The sequence below is a fragment of the Triticum urartu genome, chromosome 5A (genome assembly GCF_056163025.1).
Source record: "Triticum urartu cultivar PI428250 chromosome 5A, HENAU_Tu73, whole genome shotgun sequence".
Taxonomy (NCBI): domain Eukaryota; kingdom Viridiplantae; phylum Streptophyta; class Magnoliopsida; order Poales; family Poaceae; genus Triticum; species Triticum urartu.
Genome location: NC_141877.1, coordinates 433534913 through 433561040, shown reverse-complemented (window position 1 = coordinate 433561040; position 26128 = coordinate 433534913). Strand labels below are relative to the sequence as shown.

Here is a 26128-nt window from a genome sequence, read left to right as displayed (position 1 = left end):
ATCGGAACCTTCATCAATTTTATAAGATAAGAAAACACTTCAAATTCCTAGCTTCCACAGGTTTTCAGTATGTAGCATCGTTTTATAAAGATACTTCCATTACCCTCCCACAAAGCGCAAAGGGACCCATTCAACAATGCTAAATAGAGATGAGCATCCGCTGAACTGATGGCCACCCAAAAGGAACGCATTCCTTTTTCTCTTTTCTTTACCGTAAAAGAGGAACACAAGCTAAATCTCAGCTTATCCCAAACACATACTGTATATCATATCAGGTTACTTGTAGCAAGCACATTTTCCGAGCCACTCTGGTTTGGGACAGCATAATAGTAGCTTGAGTACATGTCCAGGCACAACGGTTATTGAGTCAACAGACAAGTAATGGGGGGCATTTGCATCCCACATTATCCCAAGGTGCTTGCATTCCAAACCTGAAGCATACTTTCATATCAGTTCTTCCTGCCTTCGCAGAGGATGAAGTGGTACCCGTGCCTGAATAGGAGCAAACAGACATTGTGTAAGTATTTGGAAATAGCTAGATGATTAGTCAGAATTTAAAGGAGCAAACATCTTCAGGTAATAATCCAGGCTAGGATCTGAGCATTTCTATTTATCCATAAATAAGTAATATAGCATCCAAAGTATTAGTCCAAAGGAGATTTGCTACTTGCATGATCTATAAGCCAAATATGGAAGAGAAACGGTGACAGTTGACATACGTAGACTTGAATGGTGCACTAGTAGCTCCCACAGGTGTGTTAAACGCAACCTCCTGGAAAGGACCAGCCATTTTGCCACGCGGGAACCATCCAAGATCCCCACCTTTCTTTCCTGATGGGCATTCAGAGAATTCTTGGGCTACCTGAAGTATCAGAAAAACAGCTACGTAAGTCAAATGAAATATTATTCATGGTATTTAATAGCGTACGGAATACAGCATACAGTCTACAGGCAACAAGTTTAAGAATTGTACTGTGCACAGCAGAATATTAATTTGAAAATGAAGGTATATTTTCTAGGTAGACAGTTTTCCATTTGATGTCCTGTACATAACTGGACCAGGTAGCACAGGCATGCCCTTAGTAATTCACAAACCTCACAGAAGGTGCATTCACAACTATGACTAACACCTGCTCTCAGCAGACTTAATAAATTACCCCCTCCGTCCCATAATGTAAAACGCTTTTTGACACTAGACTAGTGTCAAAAAGCGTCTTACATTATGGGACGGAGGGAGTAGCACTTACCAATTGTAACAGATATTCACAGATCCAGCATTTACAGGCAACACAAGTAAGTATATTACTAGATATCTTAGCCTGCCAGTTTTCAAGTTTCAAAAAACCCAATTTGCTTACAAGACTATGCACCAGAGGGATTTATTCCAACTTCTGCACAATCGAGACAGTATTACAAAGTATTATCTGAGCAAAAAAAAGAGAATTTGTTGGTTATACCCGTTTCTTAATGAGAACAGCTCGATCCTGACTTAGTAAAAGTTCTCAAGGTCCTCTGGTATAGTCCTTTGATTAGCTACCCGGATGATCAGGCCTATTACTAGTCTGGAATTGGCATCAACACTAGGCAGTACTAATTATATATGCCAGTTCTAGAACCATGTTTGGCAAATTTTGACACCAGCACCTTTTGCCCCATCAAGGGGTCAACTATAACAAAAGAGCCCAATCTCAGGCTACAATATCAACATGTATAACAAGATAAATTAAGCAATTTTTTACTCGCTTCACATAAACACTAGTTGCGCTTCTCAATAGACAAAGAAATTACTAAATTAGCGCACAGGTTATATGAATTCAACACAGGTGACAAATAATCCAACTTTCAGGTACCATGACCAAAGAGGTTAGAAGCATACATGAAATAAAACATGTAACACATTTTTGGATCGTTTTATCTAAATGCAGGTAAATCATAGAGCCCTAAATGACATCTCATAAACAAAAGCAGGTGAAAAATGTGTGGGAAAAGCAAATTGCAGACAGTGAATTTCACTGATAATCTGAGGTTCAGTCAATTCCTGACTAATCTCAAGCATCTTCCTTTAAGCATACTATACATTAAAAGCTGAGATGGATTGACGAGGGCTTGTCAATCTGCCGCTCACCTTGGCAAACTCAGCAGGAGGGACCTTGTCCCCGTTGTCCAACCAGCCTTCCTGCAGCTTCTTGTACGCCTCATTGATCTTCCCCTGCTTCTCGCACAACACGTGCCTAGCTGCAAGCACAGGACAGCAACGCAACAGTTAGCACAAAAGAGGACACAATTTCAAAACAATATCCAAATCCAGTAAGCCTTCACTCAAGCATCTAATCTCGACCTCACAGCCCTGCCAATTTCTGAAACGAAGCATCATAGGCGAATCTAGCCACAGAGCATCCCGGCTCCCCCCGCCCTACGCGACCCTAAGATTCTCATCCTAATCTCGCGGGATCGACGGTTGGGATCCGTGATACCTTTGACGAAGGTGCAGGTGCCGAGGTCGTCGCCGCCCTTGCCGCCCTTGCCCTTGCCCTTGCCTCCCTTGGCGCCTCCGGCGTCGTCGGAGGAGCCGGCCGCCTGCTTGCCCTTCCCCTTGGCCTCCTTCCCCTTCCCGTCCTTCCCCATCCGCGCTGGTCGAGCGGGCGCGAGAGCTGAGAGAGGGGGTCTTGGTTTAGGGGCAAAAACCCTAGCTAGCTAGACTGATGATTGGGTCGAGATTGAGAGGAGAAGAAGGCGAGGCGAGGAAGACGAGACCAAACCTGGCCAGATGGGCCAGGCTTAGCCTGGGCTAAAGCGTGCCAGAGGCACGGCACGCCAGCTACAGCCATGACTTGTGGGCCAGACCTGGGTTACACGGTCGAGCTAAATGGAGTTGGCTACTTTGCCATGTCAGCACTGACTTGTGGGTCAGACATGTCATAATCGGGTTTTTAGCATCCAACTGGTAGGTTTTAAGACAAAATAAAAAAGTGGTAGTTTTTTGAGATACATACCTAGATAGTAGTGGTTTTTGGTTAATTACTCCGGGTAGCAGTGGGGGTTAGGTGTCAACCTGAAGGAAATATGCCCTAGAGGCAATAATAAATTTATTTTTTATTTCCTTATATCATGATAAATGTTTATTATTCATGCTAGAATTGTATTAACCGGAAACATAATACATGTGTGAATACATAGACAAACAGAGTGTCACTAGTATGCCTCTACTTGACTAGCTCGTTGATCAAAGATGGTTATGTTTCCTAACCATAGACATGAGTTGTCATTTGATTAACGGGATCACATCATTAGAAGAATGATGTGATTGACTTGACCCATTCTGTTAGCTTAGCACTTGATCGTTTAGTTTGTTGCTATTGCTTTCTTCATGACTTATACATGTTCCTATGACTATGAGATTATGCAACTCCCGTTTACCAGAGGAACACTTTGTGTGCTACCAAACGTCACAACGTAACTGGGTGATTATAAAGGTGCTCTACAGGTGTCTCCGAAGGTACTTGTTGGGTTGGCGTATTTCGAGATTAGGATTTGTCACTCCGATTGTCGGAGAGGTATCTTTGGGCCCTCTCGGTAATGCACATCACTTAAAGCCTTGCAAGCATTACAACTAATGAGTTAGTTGCGGAATGATGTATTACGGAACAAGTAAAGAGACTTGCCGGTAACGAGATTGAACTAGGTATTGAGATACCGACGATCGAATCTCGGGCAAGTAACATACCGATGACAAAGGGAACAACGTATGTTGTTATGCGGTTTGACCGATAAAGATCTTCGTAGAATATGCAGGAGCCAATATGAGCATCCAGGTTCCGCTATTGGTTATTGACCGGAGACGTGTCTCGGTCATGTCTACATAGTTCTCGAACGCGTAGGGTCCGCACGATTAAAGTTCGATGACGGTTATATTATGAGTTTATGTGTTTTGATGTACCGAACGTAATTCGGAGTCCCAGATGAGATCGGGGACATGACGAGGAGTCTCGAAATGGTCGAGACGTAAAGATCGATATATTGGACGACTATATTCGGATATCGGAAAGGTTCCGAGTGATTCGGGTATTTTTCGGAGTACCGGAGAGTTACGAGAATTCGCCGGGGAGTATATGGGCCTTATTGGGCTTTAGGGGAAAGAGAGAGGAGAGGCTGGGCGCCCCCAAGGCCTAGTCCGAATTGGACTAGGGGGGAGGGGCTGCGCCCCCTCCTTCCTTCTCTTCTCTCTCCCCTTTCCTTGACTCCTACTCCTACTACTTGGAAGGGGGGAATCCTACTCCCGGTGGAAGTAGGACTCCTCCTAGGGCGCGTCATAGAGAGGGCCGACCCTCCTCCTCCTCCACTCCTTAAGATACGGGGAGGGGCACCCCTTGGAGACACAACAATTGATCCCTTGGATCTTTTAGCCGTGTGCGGTGCCCCCCTCCACCATAATCCACCTCGGTCATATCGTAGCGGTGCTTAGGCGAAGCCCTGCGCGGTAGAACATCATCATCGTCACCACGCCGTTGTGCTGACGGAACTCTCCCTCAAAGCTCGGCTGGATTGGAGTTCGAGGGACGTCATCGAGTTGAACGTGTGCAGAACTTGGAGGTGCCGTGCGTTCGATACTTGATCGGTCGGATCGTGAAGACGTACGACTACATCAACCGCGTTGTGCTAACGCTTCCGCTTTCGGTCTACGAGGGTACGTGGACAACACTCTCCCCTCTCGTTGCTATACATCACCATGATCTTGCGTGTGCGTAGGAATTTTTTTGAAATTACTACGTTCCCCAACAGTGGCATCCGAGCCTGGTTTTATGCTTTGATGTAATATGCACGAGTAGAACACAAGTGAGTTGTGGGCGATATAAGTCATACTGCTTACCAGCATGTCACACTTTGGTTCGGCGGTATTGTTGGATGAAGCGGCCCGGACCGACATTACGCGTACGCTTACACGAGACTGGTTTTACCGCCGTGCTATGCACACATGTGACTAGCGGGTGTCAGTTTCTCCAACTTTAGTTGAACCGAGTGTGGCTACGCCCGGTCCTTGAGAAGGTTAAAACAACACTAACTTGACAAACTATCGTTGTGGTTTTGATGCGTAGGTAAGAACGGTTCTTGCTCAGCCCGTAGCAACCACGTAAAACTTGCAACAACAAAGTAGAGGACGTGTAACTTGTTTTTGTAGGGCATGTTGTGATGTGATATGGTCAAGACGTGATGAGATATAAGTTGTTGCATAAGATGATCATGTTTTGTTGAAGTTATCGGCAACTGGCAGAAGCCTTATGGTTGTCTCTTTATTGCATAAGATGCAAAGCGCCAAATAATTGCTTTACTTTATCGCTATGCGATAGCAATAGTTGCAAGAGTAATAGTTGGCGAGACGACCATGTGACGACACATTGATATAGATTAAGATGATGGAGATCATGGTGTCATGTCGGTAACGATAGAGATCATGACAGTACTTTGGAGATGGAGATCAAAGGCGCAAGATGATCATGGTCATATCATGTCACATATTTTGATTGCATGTGATGTTTATCCTTTATGCATCTTATTTTGCTTTGTTTGACGGTAGAATTATAAGATGATCTCTCACTAAAAAAATTCAAGGTACAAGTGTTCTCCCCGAGTATGCACCGTTGCCAAAGATCGTCGTGCCGAGACACCATGTGATGACCGGGTGTGATAAGCTCAACGTTTTTATACAACGAGTGCAAGCCAGTTTTGCACACGCAGAATACTCGGGTTAAACTTGACGAGCCTAGCATATGCAGATATGGCCTCGGAACACTGAGACCGAAAGGTCGAGCGTGAATCATATAGTAGATATGATCAATATAGTGATGTTCACCATTGAAAACTACTCCATCTCACGTGATGATCGGACATGGTTTAGTTGATTTGGATCATGTGATCATTTAGATGACTAGAGGGATGTCTATCTAAGTGGGAGTTCTTAAGTAATATGATTAATTGAACTTTAATTTATCATGAACTTAGTCATGGTAGTATTAGCATATCTATGTTGTAGATCAATAGCTCGCGTTTAGCTCCCCTGTTTTATTTTGACATGTTCCTAGAGAAAACTGAGTTGAAAGATGTTAGTAGCAATGATGCGGATTGGATCCATGATCTGAGGATTATCCTCATTGCTGCACAGAAGAATTATGTTCTTGATGCACCGCTAGGTGACAGACCTATTGCAGGAGCAGATGCAGACGTTATGAACATTTGGCTAGCTCAATATGATGACTACTTGATAGTTCAGTGCACCATGCTTAAACGGCTTAGAATCGGGACTTGAAAGACGTTTTGAACGTCATGGACCATATGAGATGTTCCAGGAGTTGAAGTTAATATTTCAAGCAAATACCCGAGTTGAGAGATATGAAGTCCCCAACAAGTTCTATAGCTAAAAGATGGAGGAGAATAGCTCAAGCAGTGAGCATGTGCTCAGATTTTCTAGGTACTACAATCGCTTGAATCAAGTGGGAGTTAATCTTCCAGATAAAATAGTGATTGACAGAATTTTCTAGTCACCATCACCAAGTTAGTAGAACTTCATGATGAACTATAATATGCAAGGGATAACGGAAACGATTCCCAAGCTCTTCGTGATGCTGAAATCGACAAAGGTAGAAATCAAGAAAAGCATCAAGTGTTGATGGTAAAAAAAACCACTAGTTTCAAGTAAAGGGACAAAGGGAAGAAAGGGGAACTTCAAGAAGAACGGCAAGTAAGTTGCTGCTCAAGTGAAAAAACCCAAGTCTGGACCTAAGCCTGAAACTGAGTACTTCTACTGCAAAGGGACTGGTCACTGGAAGCGGAACTACCCCAAGTAATTGGCGGATAAGAAGGATGGCAAAGTGAACATAGGTATATTTGATATACATGTTACTGATGTGTACTTTACTATTGTTTATAGCAACCCCTCAGTATTTGATATTAGTTCAGTTGCTAAGAATAGTAACTCGAAACGGGAGTTGCAGAATGAACAGAGACTAGTTAAGGGTGAAGTGACGATGTGTATTGGAAATGGTTCCAAGATTGATATGATCATCATCACACACTCCCTATACTTTCGGGATTAGTGTTAAACCTAAAATAAATGTTATTTAGTGTTTGCGTTGAGCATGAATATGACTGGGATCATGTTTATTGCAATACGGTTATTCATGTAAGTTAGAGAATAATTGTTGTTCTGTTTACATGAATAAAACCTTCTATGGTCATACACCCAATGAAAATGGTTTGTTGGATCTCGATCGTAGTGATACACATTTTCATAATATTGAAGCCAAAAGATGCAAAGTTAATAATGATAGTGCAACTTATTTGTGGCACTGCCGTTTAGGTCATATTGGTGTAAAGCGCATGAAGAAACTCCATGCTGATGGGCTTTTGGAATCACTTGGTTATGAATCATTTGATGCTTGTGAACCTTGCCTTTTGGGCAAGATGACTAAAACTCCGTTCTCCAGAACAATGGAACGAGCTACTGACTTGTTGGAAATAATACATACCGATGTATGCGGTCCAATGAGTGTTGATGCTCGTGACGGGTATTGTTATTTTCTGACCTTCACAGATGATTTGAGCAGATATGAGTATATCTACTTGATGAAGCACAAGTCTGAAACATTTGAAAAGTTCAAAAAATTTCAGAGTGAAGTGGAAAATCATCGTAACAAGAAAATAAAGTTTCTACGATCTGATCGTGGAGAAGATGTTGGGGAACGTAGCAGAATTTTAAAATTTTCTACGCATCACCAAGATCAATCTATGGAGTCATCTAGCAACGAGGGAGAGAGGAGTGCATATACATACCCTTGTAGATTGCGCGCGGAAGCATTCAAGAGAACGAGGTTGATGGAGTCGTACTCGTCGTGATCCAAATCACCGATGACCTAGCGCCGAACGGACGGCACCTCCGCGTTCAACACACGTACGGTTGGGAAGATGTCTCCTCCAACTTGATCCAGCAAGGGAGAAGGAGAGATTGATGGAGATCCAGCAGCACGACGGCGTGGTGGTGGAAACTACGGCGATCTCGGCAGGGCTTCGCCGAGCACTGCGAGAAGGAGAGGTGTCACGGGAGGGAGAGGGAGAGGCTAGGGGCTAGGGTGCGGCTTCCCTCCCTCCCTCCACTATATATAGGGTCCCTAGGGGGGGCGCCGGCCCTAGGAGATCCAATCTCCAAGGGGGGGCGGTGGCCAAGGGGGTGGCTTGCCCCCCAAGCCAAGTGGGGCGCCCCCCACCCCTAGGGTTTCCAACCCTAGGCGCAGGGGAGGTCCAAGGGGGGCGCACCAGCCCACTAGGGGTTGGTTCCCCTCCCACTTAAGCCCATGGGTCCCTCCGGGATAGGTGGCCCCACCCGGTGGACCCCCGGGACCCTTCTGATGGTCCCGGTACAATACCGATTACCCCCGAAACTTTCCCGATGGCCGAAACTTGACTTCCTATATATAAATCTTCACCTCCGGACCATTCCGGAACTTCTCGTGACGTCCGAGATCTCATCCGGCACTCCAAACAACTTTCAGGTTACCGTATACTAATATCTCAACAACCCTAGCGTCACCGAACCTTAAGTGTGTAGACCCTACGGGTTCGGGAGACACGCAGACATGACCGAGACGACTCTCCGGTCAATAACCAACAACGGGATCTGGATACCCATGTTGGCTCCCACATGCTCCTCGATGATCTCATCGGATGAACCACGATGTCGAGGATTCAATCAATCCGTATACAATTCCCTTTGTCAATCGGTACGTTACTTGCCCGAGACTCGATCGTCGGTATCCCAATACCTCGTTCAATCTCGTTACCGGCAAGTCACTTTACTCGTACCGTAATGCATGATCCCGTGATCAACCACTTGGTCACATTGAGCTCATTATGATGATGCATTACCGAGTGGGCCCAGAGATACCTCTTCGTCATACGGAGTGACGAGTCCTAGTCTCGATTCGTGCCAACCCAACAGACACTTTCGGAGATACCTGTAGTGTACCTTTATAGTCACCCAGTTATGTTGTGACGTTTGGCACACCCAAAGCACTCCTACGGTATCCGGGAGTTGCACAATCTCATGGTCTAAGGAAATGATACTTGACATTCGGAAAAGCTACAGCAAACGAACTACACGATCTTTGAGCTATGCTTAGGATTGGGTCTTGTCCATCACATCATTCTCCTAATGATGTGATCCCGTTATCGATGACATCCAATGTCCATAGTCAGGAAACCATGACTATCTTTTGATCAACGAGCTAGTCAACTAGAGGCTCACTAGGGACGTGTTGTGGTCTATGTATTCACACATGTATTACGATTTCCGGATAACACAATTATAGCATGAACAATAGACAATTATCATGAACAAAGAAATATAATAATAACCATTTTATTATTGCCTCTAGGGCATATTTCCAACAGTCTCCCACTTGCACTAGAGTCAATAGTCTAGTTACATTGTGATGAACCGAACACCCATGCAGTTCTGGTGTTGATCATGTTTTGCTCTAGGGAGAGGTTTAGCAAACGGATGTGCCACATTTAGGTCCGTATGTACTTTACAAATATCTATGTCTCCATTTTGAACACTTTCACGAATGGAGTTGAAGCGACGCTTGATATGCCTGGTCTTCCCGTGAAACCTCGGCTCCTTGGCAAGGGCAATAGCTCCAGTGTTGTCACAGAAGAGAGTCATCGGGCCCGACGCATTGGGTATGACTCCTAGGTCGGTAATGAACTCCTTCACCTAGATTGCCTCTTGTGCTGCCTTCGAGGCTGCCATGTACTCCGCTTCACATGTAGATCCTGCCACAACGCTTTGCTTGCAACTGCACCAGCTTACTGCCCCACCATTCAAAATATACAAATATCCGGTTTGTGACTTAGAGTCATCCAGATCTGTGTCGAAGCTAGCATCGACGTAACCCTTTACGACGAGCTCTTCGTCACCTCCCTAAACGAGAAACATATCCTTAGTCCTCTTTAGGTACTTCAGGATATTCTTGACCGCTGTCCAGTGTTCCATGCCGGGATTACTTTGGTACCTTCCTACCAAACTTACGGCAAGGTTTACATCGGGTCTGGTACACAACATAGCATACATGATAGACCCTATGGCCGAGGCATAGGGGACGACACTCATCTTTTCTCTATCTTCTGCCGTGGTCGGGCATTGAGCCGTGCTCAATCTTGTACCTTGCAATACAGGCAAGAACCCCTTCTTTGACTGATCCATTTTGAACTTCTTCAATATCTTGTCAAGGTACGTACTCTGTGAAAGACCAATGAGGTGTCTCGATCTATCTTTATAGATCTTGATGCCTAATATATAAGCTGCTTCTCCAAGATCCTTCATTGGAAAACACTTGTTCAAGTAGGCCTTTATGCTTTCCAAGAATTCTATATCATTTCCCATCAACAATATGTCATCCACATACAATATGAGAAATGCTACAGAGCTCCCACTCACTTTCTTGTAAATGCAGCCTTCTCCATAAGTCTGCGTAAACCCAAACGCTTTGATCATCTCATCAAAATGAATGTTCCAACTCCGAGATGCTTGCACCAACCCATAAATCGAGTGTTGGAGCTTGCACACCTTGTCAGCATTCTTAGGATCGACAAAACCTTCCGGCTGCATCATATACAATTCTTCCTTAAGAAAACCATTAAGGAATGCCGTTTTGACGTCCATTTGCCATATCTCATAATCATAGAATGCGGCAATTGCTAACATGATTCGGACGGACTTCAGCTTCACTACGGGTGAGAAAGTCTCATCGTAGTCAACCCCTTGAACTTGTCGATAACCCTTAGCGACAAGCCGAGCTTTATAGATGGTTACGTTACCATCTGCGTTTGTCTTCTTCTTAAAGATCCAGTTATTTTCTATGGCTCGCCGATCATCGGGCAAGTCAGTCAAAGTCCATACTTCGTTTTAATACATGGATCCTATCTCGGATTTCATGGCTTCCAGCCATTTGTCGGAATCTGGGCCCGCCATCGCTTCTTCATAGTTTGAAGGTTCACCGTTGTCTAACAACATGATTTCCAAGACAGGGTTGCCGTACCACTCTGGTGCGGACCGTGTTCTTGTGGACCTACGAAGTTCAGTAGCAACTTGATCTAAAGTTTCATGATCATCATCATTAACTTCCTCTCTAGTCGGTGCAGGCACCTCAGGAACAATTGCTTGAGCTGCGCCACTTACCGATTCAAGAGGTAATACTTCATCAAGTTCTACTTTCCTCCCACTTATTTCTTTCGAGAGAAACTCTTTCTCTAGAAAGGATCCATTCTTGGCAACAAAGATCTTGCCTTCGGATCTGAGGTAGAAGGTATACCCAATAGTTTCTTTAGGGTATCCTATGAAGACTCATTTTTCCGATTTGGGTTCGAGCTTTTCAGGTTGAAGTTTCTTGACATAAGCATCACATCCCCAAACTTTTAGAAACGACAACTTAGGTTTCTTCCCAAACCATAATTCATACGGTGTCGTCTCAACGGATTTCGACGGAGCCCTATTCAAAGTGAATGCGGCAGTCTCTAAAGCATAGCCCCAAAATGACAGCGGTAAATCGGTAAGAGACATCATAGATCGCACCATATCCAATAGAGTGCGATTACGATGTTCGGACACACCATTACGCTGAGGTGTTCAAGGCGGCGTGAGTTGTGAAACTATTCCACATTTCCTTAAGTGTGTGCCAAATTCGTGACTCAAGTATTCTCCCCCATGATCTGATCGCAAGAACTTGATTTTCTTGTACGTTGATTCTCAACCTCACTCTGAAATTCCTTGAACTTTTCAAAGGTCTCAGACTTGTGTTTCATTAAGTAGACATACTCATATCTACTCAAGTCATCAGTGAGGGTGAGAACATAACGATAGCCACCGCGAGCCTCAACACTCATTGGACCGCACACATCAGTATGTATGATTTCCAATAAGTTGGTTGCTCGCTCCATCGTTCCTGAGAACGGAGTCTTGGTGATTTTACCCATGAGGCATGGTTCGCACGTGTCAAATGATTCGTAATCAAGAGACTCCAAAAGTTCATCTGCATGGAGCTTCTTCATGCGTTTGACACCTATGTGACCAAGGCGGCAGTGCCACAAGTATGTGGGACTATCATTATCAACCTTACATCTTTTGGTATTCACACTATGAAAATGTGTAACATTACGCTCGAGATTCATTAAGAATAAACCATTCACCAGCGGAGCATGACCATAAAACATATCTCTCATATAAATAGAACAATCATTATTCTCAGATTTAAATGAGTAGCCATCTCGAATTAAACGAGATCCTGATACAATGTTCATGCTCAAAGCTGGCACTAGATAATAATTATTGAGGTTTAAAACTAATCCCGTAGGTAAATGTAGAGGCAGCGTGCCGACGGCGATCACATCGACCTTGGAACCATTCCCGACACGCATCGTCACCTCGTCCTTCGCCAGTCTCCGCTTATTCCGCAGCTCCTGCTTTGAGTTACAAATGTGAGCAACCGCACCGGTATCAAATACCCAGGAGCTACTACGAGTACTGGTAAGGTACACATCAATTACATGTATATCACATATACCTTTAGTGTTGCCGGCCTTCTTGTCCGCTAAGTATTTGGGGCAGTTCCGCTTCCAGTGACCACTTCCCTTGCAATAAAAACACTCAGTCTCAGGCTTGGGTCCATTCTTTGACTTCTTCTCGGCAGCTTGCTTACCGGGCGCGGCAACTCCCTTGCCGTCCTTCTTGAAGTTCTTCTTACCCTTGCCTTTCTTGAACTTAGTGGTTTTATTCACCATCAACACTTGATGTTCCTTTTTGATTTCCACCTCTGCTGATTTCAGCATTGAATATACCTCAGGAATGGTCTTTTCCATCCCCTGCATATTGAAGTTCATCACGAAGCTCTTGTAGCTCGGTGGAAGCGACTGAAGGATTCTGTCAATGACCGCATCATCCGGGAGATTAACTCTCAGCTGAGTCAAGCGGTTATGCAACCCAGACATTTTGAGTATGTGCTCACTGACAGAACTATTTTCCTCCATCTTACAACTGAAGAACTTGTCGGAGACTTCATATCTCTCGACCCGGGCATGAGCTTGGAAAACCATTTTTAGCTCTTCGAACATCTCATATGCTCCGTGTCTCTCAAAACGCTTTTGGAGCCCCAGTTCTAAGCTGTAAAGCATGCCGCACTGAACGAGGGAGTAATCATCAGCACATGACTGCCAAGCGTTCATAACGTCTTGGTTCTCTGGGATGGGTGCGTCACCTAGCGGTGCTTCTAGGACATAATCTTTCTTGGCAGCTATGAGGATGATCCTCAGGTTCCGGACCCAGTCCGTATAGTTGCTGCCATCATCTTTCAGCTTGGTTTTCTCTAGGAACGCGTTGAAGTTGAGGACAACGTGGGCCATTTGATCTACAAGACATATTGTAAAGATTTTAGACTAAGTTCATGATAATTAAGTTCATCTAATCAAATTATTCAATAAACTCCCACTCAGATAGACATCCCTCCAGTCATCTAAGTGAAACATGATCCGAGTTAACTAGGCCGTGTCCGATCATCACGTGAGATGGACTAGTCGACATCGGTGAACATCTTCATGTTGATCGTATCTTCTATACGACTCATGCTCGACCTTTCGGTCTTCCGTGTTCCGAGGCCATGTCTGTACATGCTAGGCTCGTCAAGTCAACCTAAGTGTATTGCGTGTGTAAATCTGGCTTGCACCCGTTGTATTCGAATGTTAGAATCTATCACACCCGATCATCACGTGGTGCTTCGAAAGAATGAACCTTCGCAATGGTGCACAGTTAGGGGGAACACTTTCTTGAAATTATTACGAGGGATCATCTTATTTAAGCTACCGTCGTTCTAAGCAAATAAGATGTAAAACATGATAAACATCACATGCAATCAAATAGTGACATGATATGGCCAATATCATTTGCTCCTTTTGATCTCCATCTTCGGGGCTTCATGATCATCGTTGTCACCGGCATGAAACCATGATCTCCATCATCGTGTCTTCTTGAAGTTGTCTCGTCATCTATTACTTCTACTACTATGGCTAACACTTTAGCAATAAAGTAAAGTAATTACATGACGTTTATGTTGACACGCATGTCATAAATAAATAAAGACAACTCCTATGGATCCTTCCGGTTGTCATACTCATCGACATGCAAGTCGTGATTCCTATTACAAGAACATGATCAATCTCATACATCACATATATCATTCATCACATCCTTTTGGCCATGTCACATCACACGACACATGCTGCAAAAACAAGTTAGACGTCCTCTAATTGTTGTTGCAAGTTTTTACGTGGCTGCTATAGGTTTCTAGCAAGAACGTTTCTTACCTACGCCAAAACCACAACGTGATATGCCAATTTCTATTTACCCTTCATAAGGACCCTTTTCATCGAATCCGATTCGACTAAAGTGGGAGAGACAGACACCCGCCAGCCACCTTATGCAACTAGTGCATGTCAATCGGTGGAACCAGTCTCACGTAAGCGTACGTGTAAGGTCGGTCCGGGCCGCTTCATCCCACGATGCCGCCGAATCAAGATAAGACTAGTAACGGCAAGCAAATTGACAATATCCACGCCCACAACTGCTTTGTGTTCTACTCGTGCATAGAAACTACGCATAGACCTAGCTCATGATGCCACTGTTGGGGAGCGTAGCAGAATTTTAAAATTTTCTACGCATCACCAAGATCAATCTATGGAGTCATCTAGCAACGAGGGAGAGAGGAGTGCATCTACATACCCTTGTAGATCGCGCGCGGAAGCGTTCAAGAGAACGTGGTTGATGGAGTCGTACTCATCGTGATCCAAATCACCGATGACCTAGCGCCGAACGGACGGCACCTCCGCGTTCAACACACGTACGGTTGGGAAGACGTCTCCTCCAACTTGATCCAGCAAGGGGGAAGGAGAGGTTGATGGAGATCCAGCAGCACGACGGCGTGGTGGTGGAAACTACGGCGATCTCGGCAGGGCTTCGCCGAGCACTACGAGAAGGAGAGGTGTCACGGGAGGGAGAGGGAGAGGCCAGGGGCTAGGGTGCGGCTTCCCTCCCTACCCCCACTATATATAGGGTCCCTAGGGGGGCGCCGGCCCTAGGAGATCCAATCTCCAAGGGGGCGGCGGCCAAGGGGGTGGCTTGCCCCCCAAGCCAAGTGGGCCCCCCCACCCCTAGGGTTTTCAACCCTAGGCGCAGGGGAGGCCCAAGGGGGGCACACCAGCCCACTAGGGGCTGGTTCCCCTCCCACTTGAGCCCATGGGACCCTCCGGGATAGGTGGCCCCACCTGGTGGACCCCCGGGACCCTTCCGGTGGTCCCGGTACAATACCGATTACACCCGAAACTTTCCCGATGGCCGAAACTTGACTTCCTATATATAAATCTTCACCTCCGGACCATTTCGGAACTCCTCGTGACGTCCGGGATCTCATCCGGGACTCCGAAAAACTTTCAGGTTACCGTATACTAATATCTCAACAACCCTAGCGTCACCGAAACTTAAGTGTGTAGACCCTACGGGTTCGGGAGACACGCAGACATGACCGAGACGACTCTCCGGTCAATAACCAACAGCGGGATCTGGATACCCATGTTGGCTCCCACATGCTCCTCGATGATCTCATCGGATGAACCACGATGTCGAGGATTCAATCAATCCGTATACAATTCCCTTTGTCAATCGGTACGTTACTTGCCCGAGACTCGATCGTCGGTATCCCAATACCTCGTTCAATCTCGTTACCGGCAAGTCACTTTACTCGTACCGTAATGCATGATCCCGTGATCAACCACTTGGTCACATTGAGCTCATTATGATGATGCATTACCGAGTGGGCCTAGAGATACCTCTCCGTCATACGGAGTGACAAATCCCAGTCTCGATTCGTGCCAACCCAACAGACACTTTCGGAGATACCTGTAGTGTACCTTTATAGTCACCCAGTTACGTTGTGACGTTTGGCACACCCAAAGCACTCCTACGGTATCCGGGAGTTGCACAATCTCATGGTCTAAGGAAATGATACTTGACATTCGGAAAAGCTACATCAAACGAACTACACGATCTTTGAGCTATGCTTAGGATTGGGTCTTGTCCATCACATCATTCTCCTAATGATGTGATCCTGTTATCAATGACATCCAATGTCCATAGTCAGGAAACCATGACTATCTTTTGATCAACGAGCTAGTCAACTAGAGGCTCACTAGGGACGTGTTGTGGTCTATGTATTCACACATGTATTACGATTTCCGGATAACACAATTATAGCATGAACAATAGACAATTATCATGAACAAAGAAATATAATGATAACCATTTTATTATTGCCTCTAGGGCATATTTCCAACAGAAGAATGTTTGAGTTATGAGTTTGGTATTCAATTGAAACAATGTGGAATAGTTTCGCAACTCACGTCACCTGGAACACCACAGCGTAATGGTGTGTGTGAATGTCGTAACCGTACTTTATTAGATATGGTGCGATCTATGATGTCTCTTACCGATTTACCACTATCATTTTGGGGTTATGCATTAGAGACAGCTACATTCACGTTAAATAGGGCACCATCTAAATCCGTTGAGACGACACCGTATGAACTATGGTTTGGCAAGAAACCTAAGCTGTCGTTTATTAAAGTTTGAGGTTGCAATGCTTATGTGAAAAAGTTTCAACCTGATAAGCTCAAACCCAAATCGAAGAAGTGCGTCTTCATAGGATACCCAAAAGAAAATGTTGGGTACACCTTCTATCACAGATCCGAAGGAAAGTTATTCATTGCTGAGAATGGATCTTTTCTAGAGAAGGAGTTTCTCTCGAAAGAAGTGAGTGGGAGAAAAGTAGAATTTGATGAGGTAACTATACCTGCTCCCTTATTGGAAAGTAGTTCATCACAGAAATCTGTTCCTGTGACTACTACACCAATTAGTGAGGAAGCTAATGATGATGATTATGTAACTTCAGATCGAGTTACTACCGAACCTCGTAGGTCAACCAGAGTGAGATCCGCACCAGAGTGGTACGGTAATCCTGTTCTGGAGGTCATGTTACTTGACCATGACGAACCTACGAACTATGAGGAAGCGGTGATGAAGCCTAGATTCCGTGAAATGGCTTGAGGCCATGAAATTTGAGATGAGATCCATGTATGAGAACAAAGTATGGACTTTGATTGACTTGCCCAATGATTAGCGAGCCATTGCGATTAAATGGATCTTCAAGAGGAAGACAGACGCTGATAGTAGTGTTACTATCTACAAAGCTAGAATTGTCGCAAAAGGTTTTCGACAAGTTCAAGGTATTGACTACGATGAGAGTTTCTCACTCGTATCTATGCTTAAGTCTGTCCGAATCATGTTAGCAATTGCCGCATTTTATGAAATCTGGCAAATGGATAAACAAAACTGCATTCCTTAATGAATTTATTAAAGAAGAGTTGTATATGATGCAACCAGAAGGTTTTATCAATCCTAAAGGTGCTAACAAAATATGCAAGCTCCAGCGATCCATCTATGGACTGGTGCAAGCGTCTCGGAGTTGGAATATACGATTTGATAAGTTGATCAAAGCATATAGTTTTATACAGACTTGCGGTGAAGCCTGTATTTACAAGAAAGTGAGTGGGAGCACTACAACATTTCTGATAAGTATATGTGAATGACATATTGTTGATCGGAGATAATGTAGAATTATTCTGCAAAGCATAAAGGAGTGTTTGAAAGGAGTTTTTCAAAGAAAGACCTCAGTGAAGCTGCTTACATGTTGAGCATCAAGATCTATAGAGATAGATCAAGATGCTTGATAAGTTTTTCAATGAGTATATACCTTGACAAGATTTTGAAGTAGTTCAAAATGGAACAGTCAAAGAAAGAGTTCTTGCCTGTGTTACAAGGTGTGAAATTGAGTAAGACTCAAAGCCCGACCACGGCAGAAGATAGAAAGAGAATGAAAGTCATTCCCTATGCCTTGGCCATAGGTTCTATAAAATATGCCATGCTGTGTAGCAGATCTATTGTATACCCTACACTGTTTTTGGCAAGGGAGTACAATAGTGATCTAGGAGTAGATCACTGGACAACGGTCAAAATTATCCTTAGTGGAATAAGGATATGTTTCTCGATTATGGAGGTGAGAAAAAGGTTCGTCGTAAAGGGTTACGTCGATGCAAAGTTTGACATTGATACAGATGACTCTAAATCTCAATCTGGATACATATTGAAAGTGGGAGGAATTAGCTAGAGTAGCTCCGTGCAGAGCATTGTTGACATAGAAATTCGCAAAATTCTTATGGATCTGAATGTGGCAGACCCGTTGACTAAACTTCTCTCACAAGCAGAACATGATCACACCTTAGTACTCTTTGGGTGTTAATCATATAGCGATGTGAACTAGATTATTGACTCTAGTAAACCCTTTGGGTGTTGGTCACATGTCGATGTGAACTATGGGTGTTAATCACATGGTGATGTGAACTATTGGTATTAAATCACATGGCGATGTGAACTAGATTATTGACTCTAGTGCAAGTGGGAGACTGAAGGAAATATGCCCTAGAGGCAATAATAAAGTTATTATTTATTTCCTTATATCATGATAAATGTTTATTATTCATGCTAGAATTGTATTAATCGGAAACATAATACATGTGTGAATACATAGACAAATAGAGTGTCACTAGTATGCCTCTACTTGACTAGCTCGTTGATCAAAGATGGTTATGTTTCCTAACCATAGACATGAGTTGTCATTTGATTAACGGGATCACATCATTAGGAGAATCATGTGATTGACTTGACCCATTCCGTTAGCTTAGCACTTGATCGTTTAGTTTGTTGCTATTGCTTTCTTCATGACTTATACATGTTCCTATGACTATGAGATTATGCAACTCCCGTTTACCGGAGGAACACTTTGTGTGCTACCAAACGTCACAACATAACTGGGTGATTATAAATGTGCTCTACAGGTGTCTCCGAAGGTACTTGTTGGGTTGGCATATTTCGAGATTAGGATTTGTCACTCCAATTGTCGGAGAGGCATTTCTGGATCCACTCGGTAATGCACATCACTTAAAGCCTTGCAAGCATTGCAACTAATGAGTTAGTTGCGGAATGATATATTACGGAACGAGTAAAGAGACTTGCCAGTAATGAGATTGAACTAGGTATTGAGATATCGACGATCGAATCTCGGGCAAGTAACATACCGATTGTCGTGGAATTGTCACGGCAGATGTCCTTAGTGTCAGGACTTAGTCGCGAGGCCAACGCATCTATGTGGTAGCTTGAGAGGGGTTGAGCGGGACGAGAGACGCGATGTTTTACCCAGGTTTGGCCCCTCACGGTGGAGGTAAAAGCCTACATCCTGCTTCATTGATATTGATGATGATGATCATGGTTACAAGAGTGCTCTAACTCGAGAGCTATTGTCTAAACCTAACTTGTCCAACTTGTGGAACTTGTCAATCTTGTCCGGTTTACATGTGGAGTCCTATTAGGATTAGGACTAGTCTATATCTAATACAAACCGGATACAAGTCCAGGTCTTAGCTCCTTGTAAGATAATGTTCCTCTTGCCTTTCCTCTTAAAACGGCCCACCGTTAAACGTGAACCGGCCTTCTGGGCTTTGGGCCTTGTTATTCGTCGATCCCGCACGCCGGATCACCAGTGAGTCATAATGACCAGGTGGGTTGCTTGTAAACCGCCAGGTCAGGGCGGGTCGCCAGTAACTCGCCAAGTGTCCGCGGGGTCTTCAGATAAACCGCCAAGTCCGGCCGGGTTAACTTCCGGCCGGTTTACACCGCGGGGTATATCCCCGACATTAGCCCCCAAGTTTAGCTTGGATTTATTCATGGTAAACTTATGCTGCAAAATAAACACAAGAACAAATTTGACAGGTTATGCTCCGGGTTAAGAATTTTTATAAACCGGTACCTGATCATCATTAAGTCCTTGTTATTTCCTCCTTCTGGGAAATCCGGGTCAACAAACCAGCTTCATAATCAATTTGCCGACATTGGCTTGTCACCGAGAAATATTGTGAAGAATAACTCCTTTGATTCAGCTCCGCCGGTTTAAGAAATATGGGTCTGAAAATACTTATCTGATATTCAGCCGGTTTGAAGATGTAAAACTTGTCGGTTTAATATCACCAAAGTGGCCGGTTTATAAATATTGATGGCACCGGGTCATAATTGTTGTCAACACCGGGTTATGTAATTGATCTTCCTGATTTGCTCAAAACTGATAAAATGAAGATATTCCTCCTTTATATGCATAATACCTGTAGCCCCCAAGTCTTAAGAGGAGAACATAGTGATAACTTAAGACTTGCTCCAATAAGTGTTTCAACCTTGAAGAAATCCGGTTTGTTCATCTCAAAACTGAATACTCCATATATGTAGCCCCCAAGTGCCGGGTTGTCATGCTTGCAGCAACCTGGGACTTGTAATTACTTGATGCTCATAAAAACTTCAACCAGTGTAGCCCCCAAGGGCCGGGTCATTATGCAATAATGAGCAGGGACTTTGTAAGTATAATCTTGTAAACTTTGAACAGCAACGTGTGGCCCCCAAGGGCCGGCTTAGTAAGATAATACTGAACCGGGACTTGATATATATACTTTAATGAAAATAACATATTATAATGTAGCTTCCATCATAGGGCTTGAACCCACGTCCACAAGGTTAAGAGCTTTGTGCTTTACCAACTGAGCAATGGATTCTTCAATATTATGGACGAAAACTTGTGTACCTTGAATTGTTGACAGGAGCAATTGGTAGCCCCCAAGGGCCGACTCATTATAATATGATGAGTCGGGTCTTCAATAAGACTAGTAAAAATGACTTTGCATTAGCCCCCAAGTGTCATGGTGCATGCTTGCAGCAACATGAGACTTGCATGTAATCTCAATTTGAATAATGTAGCCCCCAAGTGCCGGGTTGTAAGCCTGCAGCGACTCGTGACTATTCCTTCCATTGTAGAATAAATCATATCCTTTGATAAAAGAGTAGACATTGCGCTATAGCGACTTTTGAAAACCTTAATAATAAAAATCCAGCCATGTTGGCTATTCAAGATAATATAATCCGGTATGAAAACCTTATTCATTCAACATCATAATGAAATTTCAGCCAAGTTTGGCTATTTGAATAATATAACCCAATGATTTATAAGCGCATGATTCCAATGGCGCAATCCAAATATATACTGGCGACTTGTTGTCCAAAGCCAGGCCGGTTTAACAAACCTGTTTCTGCATACAACAAGTTTAAAGTGTCCTGGCGGTTTACCGCCGGACGGGTCATAATACCCAACATATAACCCGGGTTTATAACCAAGGCTGTACTTAAGAATAATCAAATATGAAATATATCATACCTGTGACATTGAATCACATCGTTGGTTTTACCAACTTTTTGTAGTAAGGGTGATAACCCAAATCTTGAGTACTGATAACTCCTTCCATATTGTGCCGGTTTATGATAAAACCATGTCGGGTTGTGATAAACACCGGTTTAGTCCATAAGAGGATGTTAAACCGGGCAAATAGTCTCCAGATTGACGTGAATTGTGTTCCGTCAATTGATTGGTTAAAAAACTTAGTTGGTTTTAAAAAACACAATAAAAAGCAAAAAAACCCTTCAAAGAAAAGTGTAAATCAAATGCAATGACAAAACCGTTGCAAAAAAAGGTTTATTTGAGCTGATCAGATGGTGTTACCATGGCCGAACACGACCAAGCTCCCGTTAGGTGTAACTATGGTTCTAGTCAGCCAGGTCCCCAAATGAAACCATGGCATTTATGCCGATCAAGTGGCATGGTCATGGTTCGGGTTCGACCAAGCCCCCAAGTGATTCTGTGGCCTTAGGCCGACCAAGAGGCATGACTGGTTCAGACGTGACCAAGTCCCCAAGTGATCTGGTGGCTCTCTCCTATCAAGAGGTATGGTATTGGTTCGGACACGACCAATCCTCCAAGTGATATGATGCTTTTGTAAAGTTAACTCAAGGGGTAAACCGGAGGCCGCTTTAGAACAACTCCGTGTAACCACACATGATGTAAAAGAATAGAGGCCTCGCTTTATGAAGCAGAGGCCCCCATGTGATCAATAATATGTCAGGCCAGTAAGGCGGGATACCCATGTTTGAACCGCGCATCATGGCAGCAGGTCCTCTTTGGCAATTTTTAACTTTTTGCAAGAGATAAATTCTTCTTGAACCGGGATCTTGAACCGGATATGGAGACCTTCAAAGCTTTGTGGGAGACATCTTTCCCTTGAACCGGATTTTAAACCGGAATCTTCATTTTTAGCCGGAAATTTTTTGACGGCCTTTAAACTCGAACTTGCGAGAAGTTAATTCCTTTTTGAACCGGAAATTCTTAAACCGGATTTGAGCGCTTCAGAGCTTTGTGGGAGAATAAATTTCTCTTGAACCGGATTGTAAACCGGAATCCTTTTTTGATGACCCGAAACTTCTTCATTGAGCCGGGATTTTGTAACTGTCATATACTTTCTAATCCGGAAATCTTCTGACAGCACGATGTGAATCCGGAACCGGGTTATCTTTCCCTCCAATGTATTGGGGTTCTTGACTTCACTGAAAACCGGCAACGTTTGCTAAGTCATATCATTGTAGCCCCCAAGTCTCAAGGTGACTCGAGGAATTGGCTTGAGATTCTCCATATTTGACCGTGATATTGGTGTTGATAGCATGATGTGAATCCATAGAAGGTTGAGGTGACTGCGGCGGGTTGTAAATGATCCCATATGAGCCGTGTCAGCAACTCAGCCAATGGTTCCTTCCAACTGGCGACTTGAAGTTAACCAAATTGTAGTGGCGGCGACTTGTGCGCCTACCCATTGAACCATCCAGTGCAGACGGCGGCTGATAATATATGATAATTTACCTCCAATTTGATGGAAGAAAACCGGGCTTCCCAAGTAGTGACTTGCTCATAGTCAATAAACAGTTCATCCAGACAAGTGCGGCCCGGTATGTTGATGTAGACCAGGCCGCGAGAGACGGACGACAAAGACGACCGCAACATCAGAGGCGGCTCAGACAGATAAGTCGGCCGCGGCATTGTACGCCGGTGCGGACGGGAGAATCGGCCGCAGCGTTTGTAAACCGGCGCGCATGCGTAAACCGGCCGCGAGAGCGGACAGGCGAGTCAATCACAGGCGCAGTCCCGGCTAATTGATGTAGACCGGGCTGTACGGGCGGCAGCTTGTACGCGTCCATTCACCGTGTAATGTGGCACGGACGACCACTGGGCAGGACGTTGCCAGTGCGTACTCCGTACCCATGGTATAAACCATGTTTTATAATGAATAATTGTCCTGCATATCATAATATCCGGTCCAAAGTAATTGTTCCCTTGATAAAAACAATATATACCAAGAAAGTAGATTTAGATGGACATCACCTGATGTTTTTTGTTCGGACAACAGATGATCTGTTTGTCGCGACAGAGGCGGTTTAGGCTGGTCGGCGACTCAATATGGTCCCGGCGGTTCAAGCAGAAACCCTCCGGGTTATTCTCCAGGTCTTTAAACGCCCGGCACGGGCGGTGCAGATGTATACGTTGCCTCCGACGCCGGTGCACGAGGACCGGATCATACCTTGGCCATGAGTCCGTTGACCTGTGTATAGCATAGCATACCGTGGAAAAAACTTTGGATGATACTTAATTATACCATTAGAAGTTTAGAAAAATAGCACCTGATTTGTTCATATGGCAGATGATCCATATGTAATATCTATCAATAAATTTGGGAGTGAAGCGTAGCAGAAGAGGCAGGCAAGCCGGCAAGCGTAGCGGTGAAACACCGTGGTGAGGTCAGCGGAAACGCGGCCAGCCCGTGACTTCGGCGACTTGGAGCAGAGGACGGCTTCAGGTCGTAGCTACTCCTCCCTTTTTTTATCTTTTTTTCGCAAAGGCTGTCGCATGTCTTCATTAGTTCTGACATTTATCTGGAGGTACGTGGCTGACGATTCTTTGATATCACATCCTTGTGAGACTTTAGGCCCTGTGCTAATTCATTTGATGAATAGTACTAGTACTAGACCTCCCGTACTAATAATAGTCCTTTCCTTATTCTCCTTTTCTCTTGGCCTTTTGACTCCCGCAGATTTCTCCTGCATGTGCGTGCCCCGTCAAACAAGGCTAGCGGGCACATGCCCCGAGTACCTCTTTGTCCGCGGCCTTGGGCGTCTGCTATTGTATACTAGCTAAGTGTCCGTGCGTTGCCACGGACTAACAAATATATATATACAAAGAGAAAATTCATGTGACATGAGAGTCAAAGGCCATTTTTATGGGATGATATCTCATGGTCATGATCTAGTAGGTACATATATCTCGTCATTGTCTTTCTTCCACACTCCATGTCCTACCATGCGACACTCGACTTCCTTCTCCCACCATGCATGCTTTTATCTTCTATTTCTCCTACCTCTACCTTGCACGACAGTACCAAGTTTCTTGTCCAACTATCATAATCTTCTCCGATAGGGCACCCCCTTAGATTATTACTGACTTGTACATGTTGCAAATAAGATCAACGAAAATGGATACTAAATTTCTGATGAGAAATGAGAATTCAGGGCAATATCTTCCCAAGAAAATAATAATTCCAAGACAATCTTTTTATACCTTCTGTCAACATTGGGACACACATTCCACACAATAAGCATGCAATGATGTTGATACTTGATTAATTGTCAATATATGTCTACAGTAAAGATAACTTTACTCAAAACATGTTTTTCTAAGAAGGAAGGATAATTCATATTAGAAAAAAAATAAAGGTTTGGGTTCATCCCACCAATGTTTCTCTTGTGCAACTCATCTCCGCACCTGCTCACGAGATTGGCCTGTCTCAAGCACACCACTCCCACACACCCTCACAAGAGCGGCACAACCAATCTCTGAGTGCCACTGACACACATGCATGGAGCGCTCACTCCAAGCCTGACTATACACATTCTCACTGTAGCCGAATTCAAAGAGAATCAACGGGGCATCATCCACTGCTTTCTCAGGGTCCTATTCATCATGAAATCATAGACCAAGATATTCCTCCCATCCATTTTTTAGGGAAAGGATTTTTCTCGATGTTCCTCTCATCTTCATGGTAGTAATAACCTAAAAACGCCACCAGTCAACTCCGAAGAACATGCAACATTGTGAGAGTCAAAGTCATGGTCAGTCAACTCCGTCAAGAATTTCAAATTATGTGCTATCCAATACGTACTTGTTGCTGATGGAACGACCACATGGATAGCTCCTACAATCTTCATGCAGGTTGCACAAAATTACGCCATAGGAGGTTTCAAACCTTCAATGGGCCACCCTTGGCCATCCAGCCGGTGGTTTTCCATCCTTCCTTACGCCTGACGTCTTGTGGAACCAGGCGCATCCTAGATCCACCGCCTTCCATTCAGGTCGCCACACAGAGGGGAAACATAGAGTAGGCGGTGTCGCGGAGGAGGAGGCGGTGGTTTTCTATGTCACTGGTGTTTGTGTGGTTGTGCGTTGGAACTTCACAACGTGGGGAGGACGAGGAAATGGGAGAGCAGATTGTCGATGGTGGCATGGGAAAAAGAACGCGGTCTGGGGAGGGGGTCGGTGGCTAGAACTTTGAAAAGGAAGGAAACCTGATTGTGTTTCCCTTTATTTTGTATATGGAAGTTATCGTATGGTTCATGTATGGCAACAAGTCCTATAAAAGAGAACCAAGGATTGATTGATGATTGTGTTTTATTTCATATGGAAACCGATCTGTCGGGGCTACATGTAAGTGCATTGTGACTAAGGAAGGATCAATAGATTGAATTAGATTAGAAAAAAAACCAGCAGGAGGGTGGAGTTATTAATTAAGAAAAAAGTCAGTAGTGGGAGGTGGAATGAAATAAAACCGGACGAAAATAAAACCGGAGTACCAGGCTACCAACTGCTTCATTAGGAGTAGAGATATCAAGGAGGATAGGATCGAGAGAGGAGTTGGCGGCATACTGTTTTTTTTTTCTTTTTCGAGAGAGGAATCAAAT

At 44.2% G+C, this 26128-nt stretch overlaps 1 protein-coding gene across 1 annotated transcript; it reads right to left on the bottom strand.

Annotated features, from left to right (window-relative positions):
* Nucleotides 1-243: 243 nt before the first annotated feature.
* LOC125529720 (FKBP-like peptidyl-prolyl cis-trans isomerase family protein) lies at nt 244-2780 on the bottom strand. Its single transcript, XM_048694145.2, has 4 exons — nt 2475-2780; nt 2126-2235; nt 720-862; nt 244-492 (listed from the first exon to the last, which is right to left on the bottom strand). Exons 1-4 carry the CDS (start codon nt 2623-2625, stop codon nt 450-452), a joined length of 447 nt encoding a protein of 148 aa, XP_048550102.1. The 5' UTR covers nt 2626-2780; the 3' UTR covers nt 244-449.
* Nucleotides 2781-26128: the final 23348 nt, after the last annotated feature.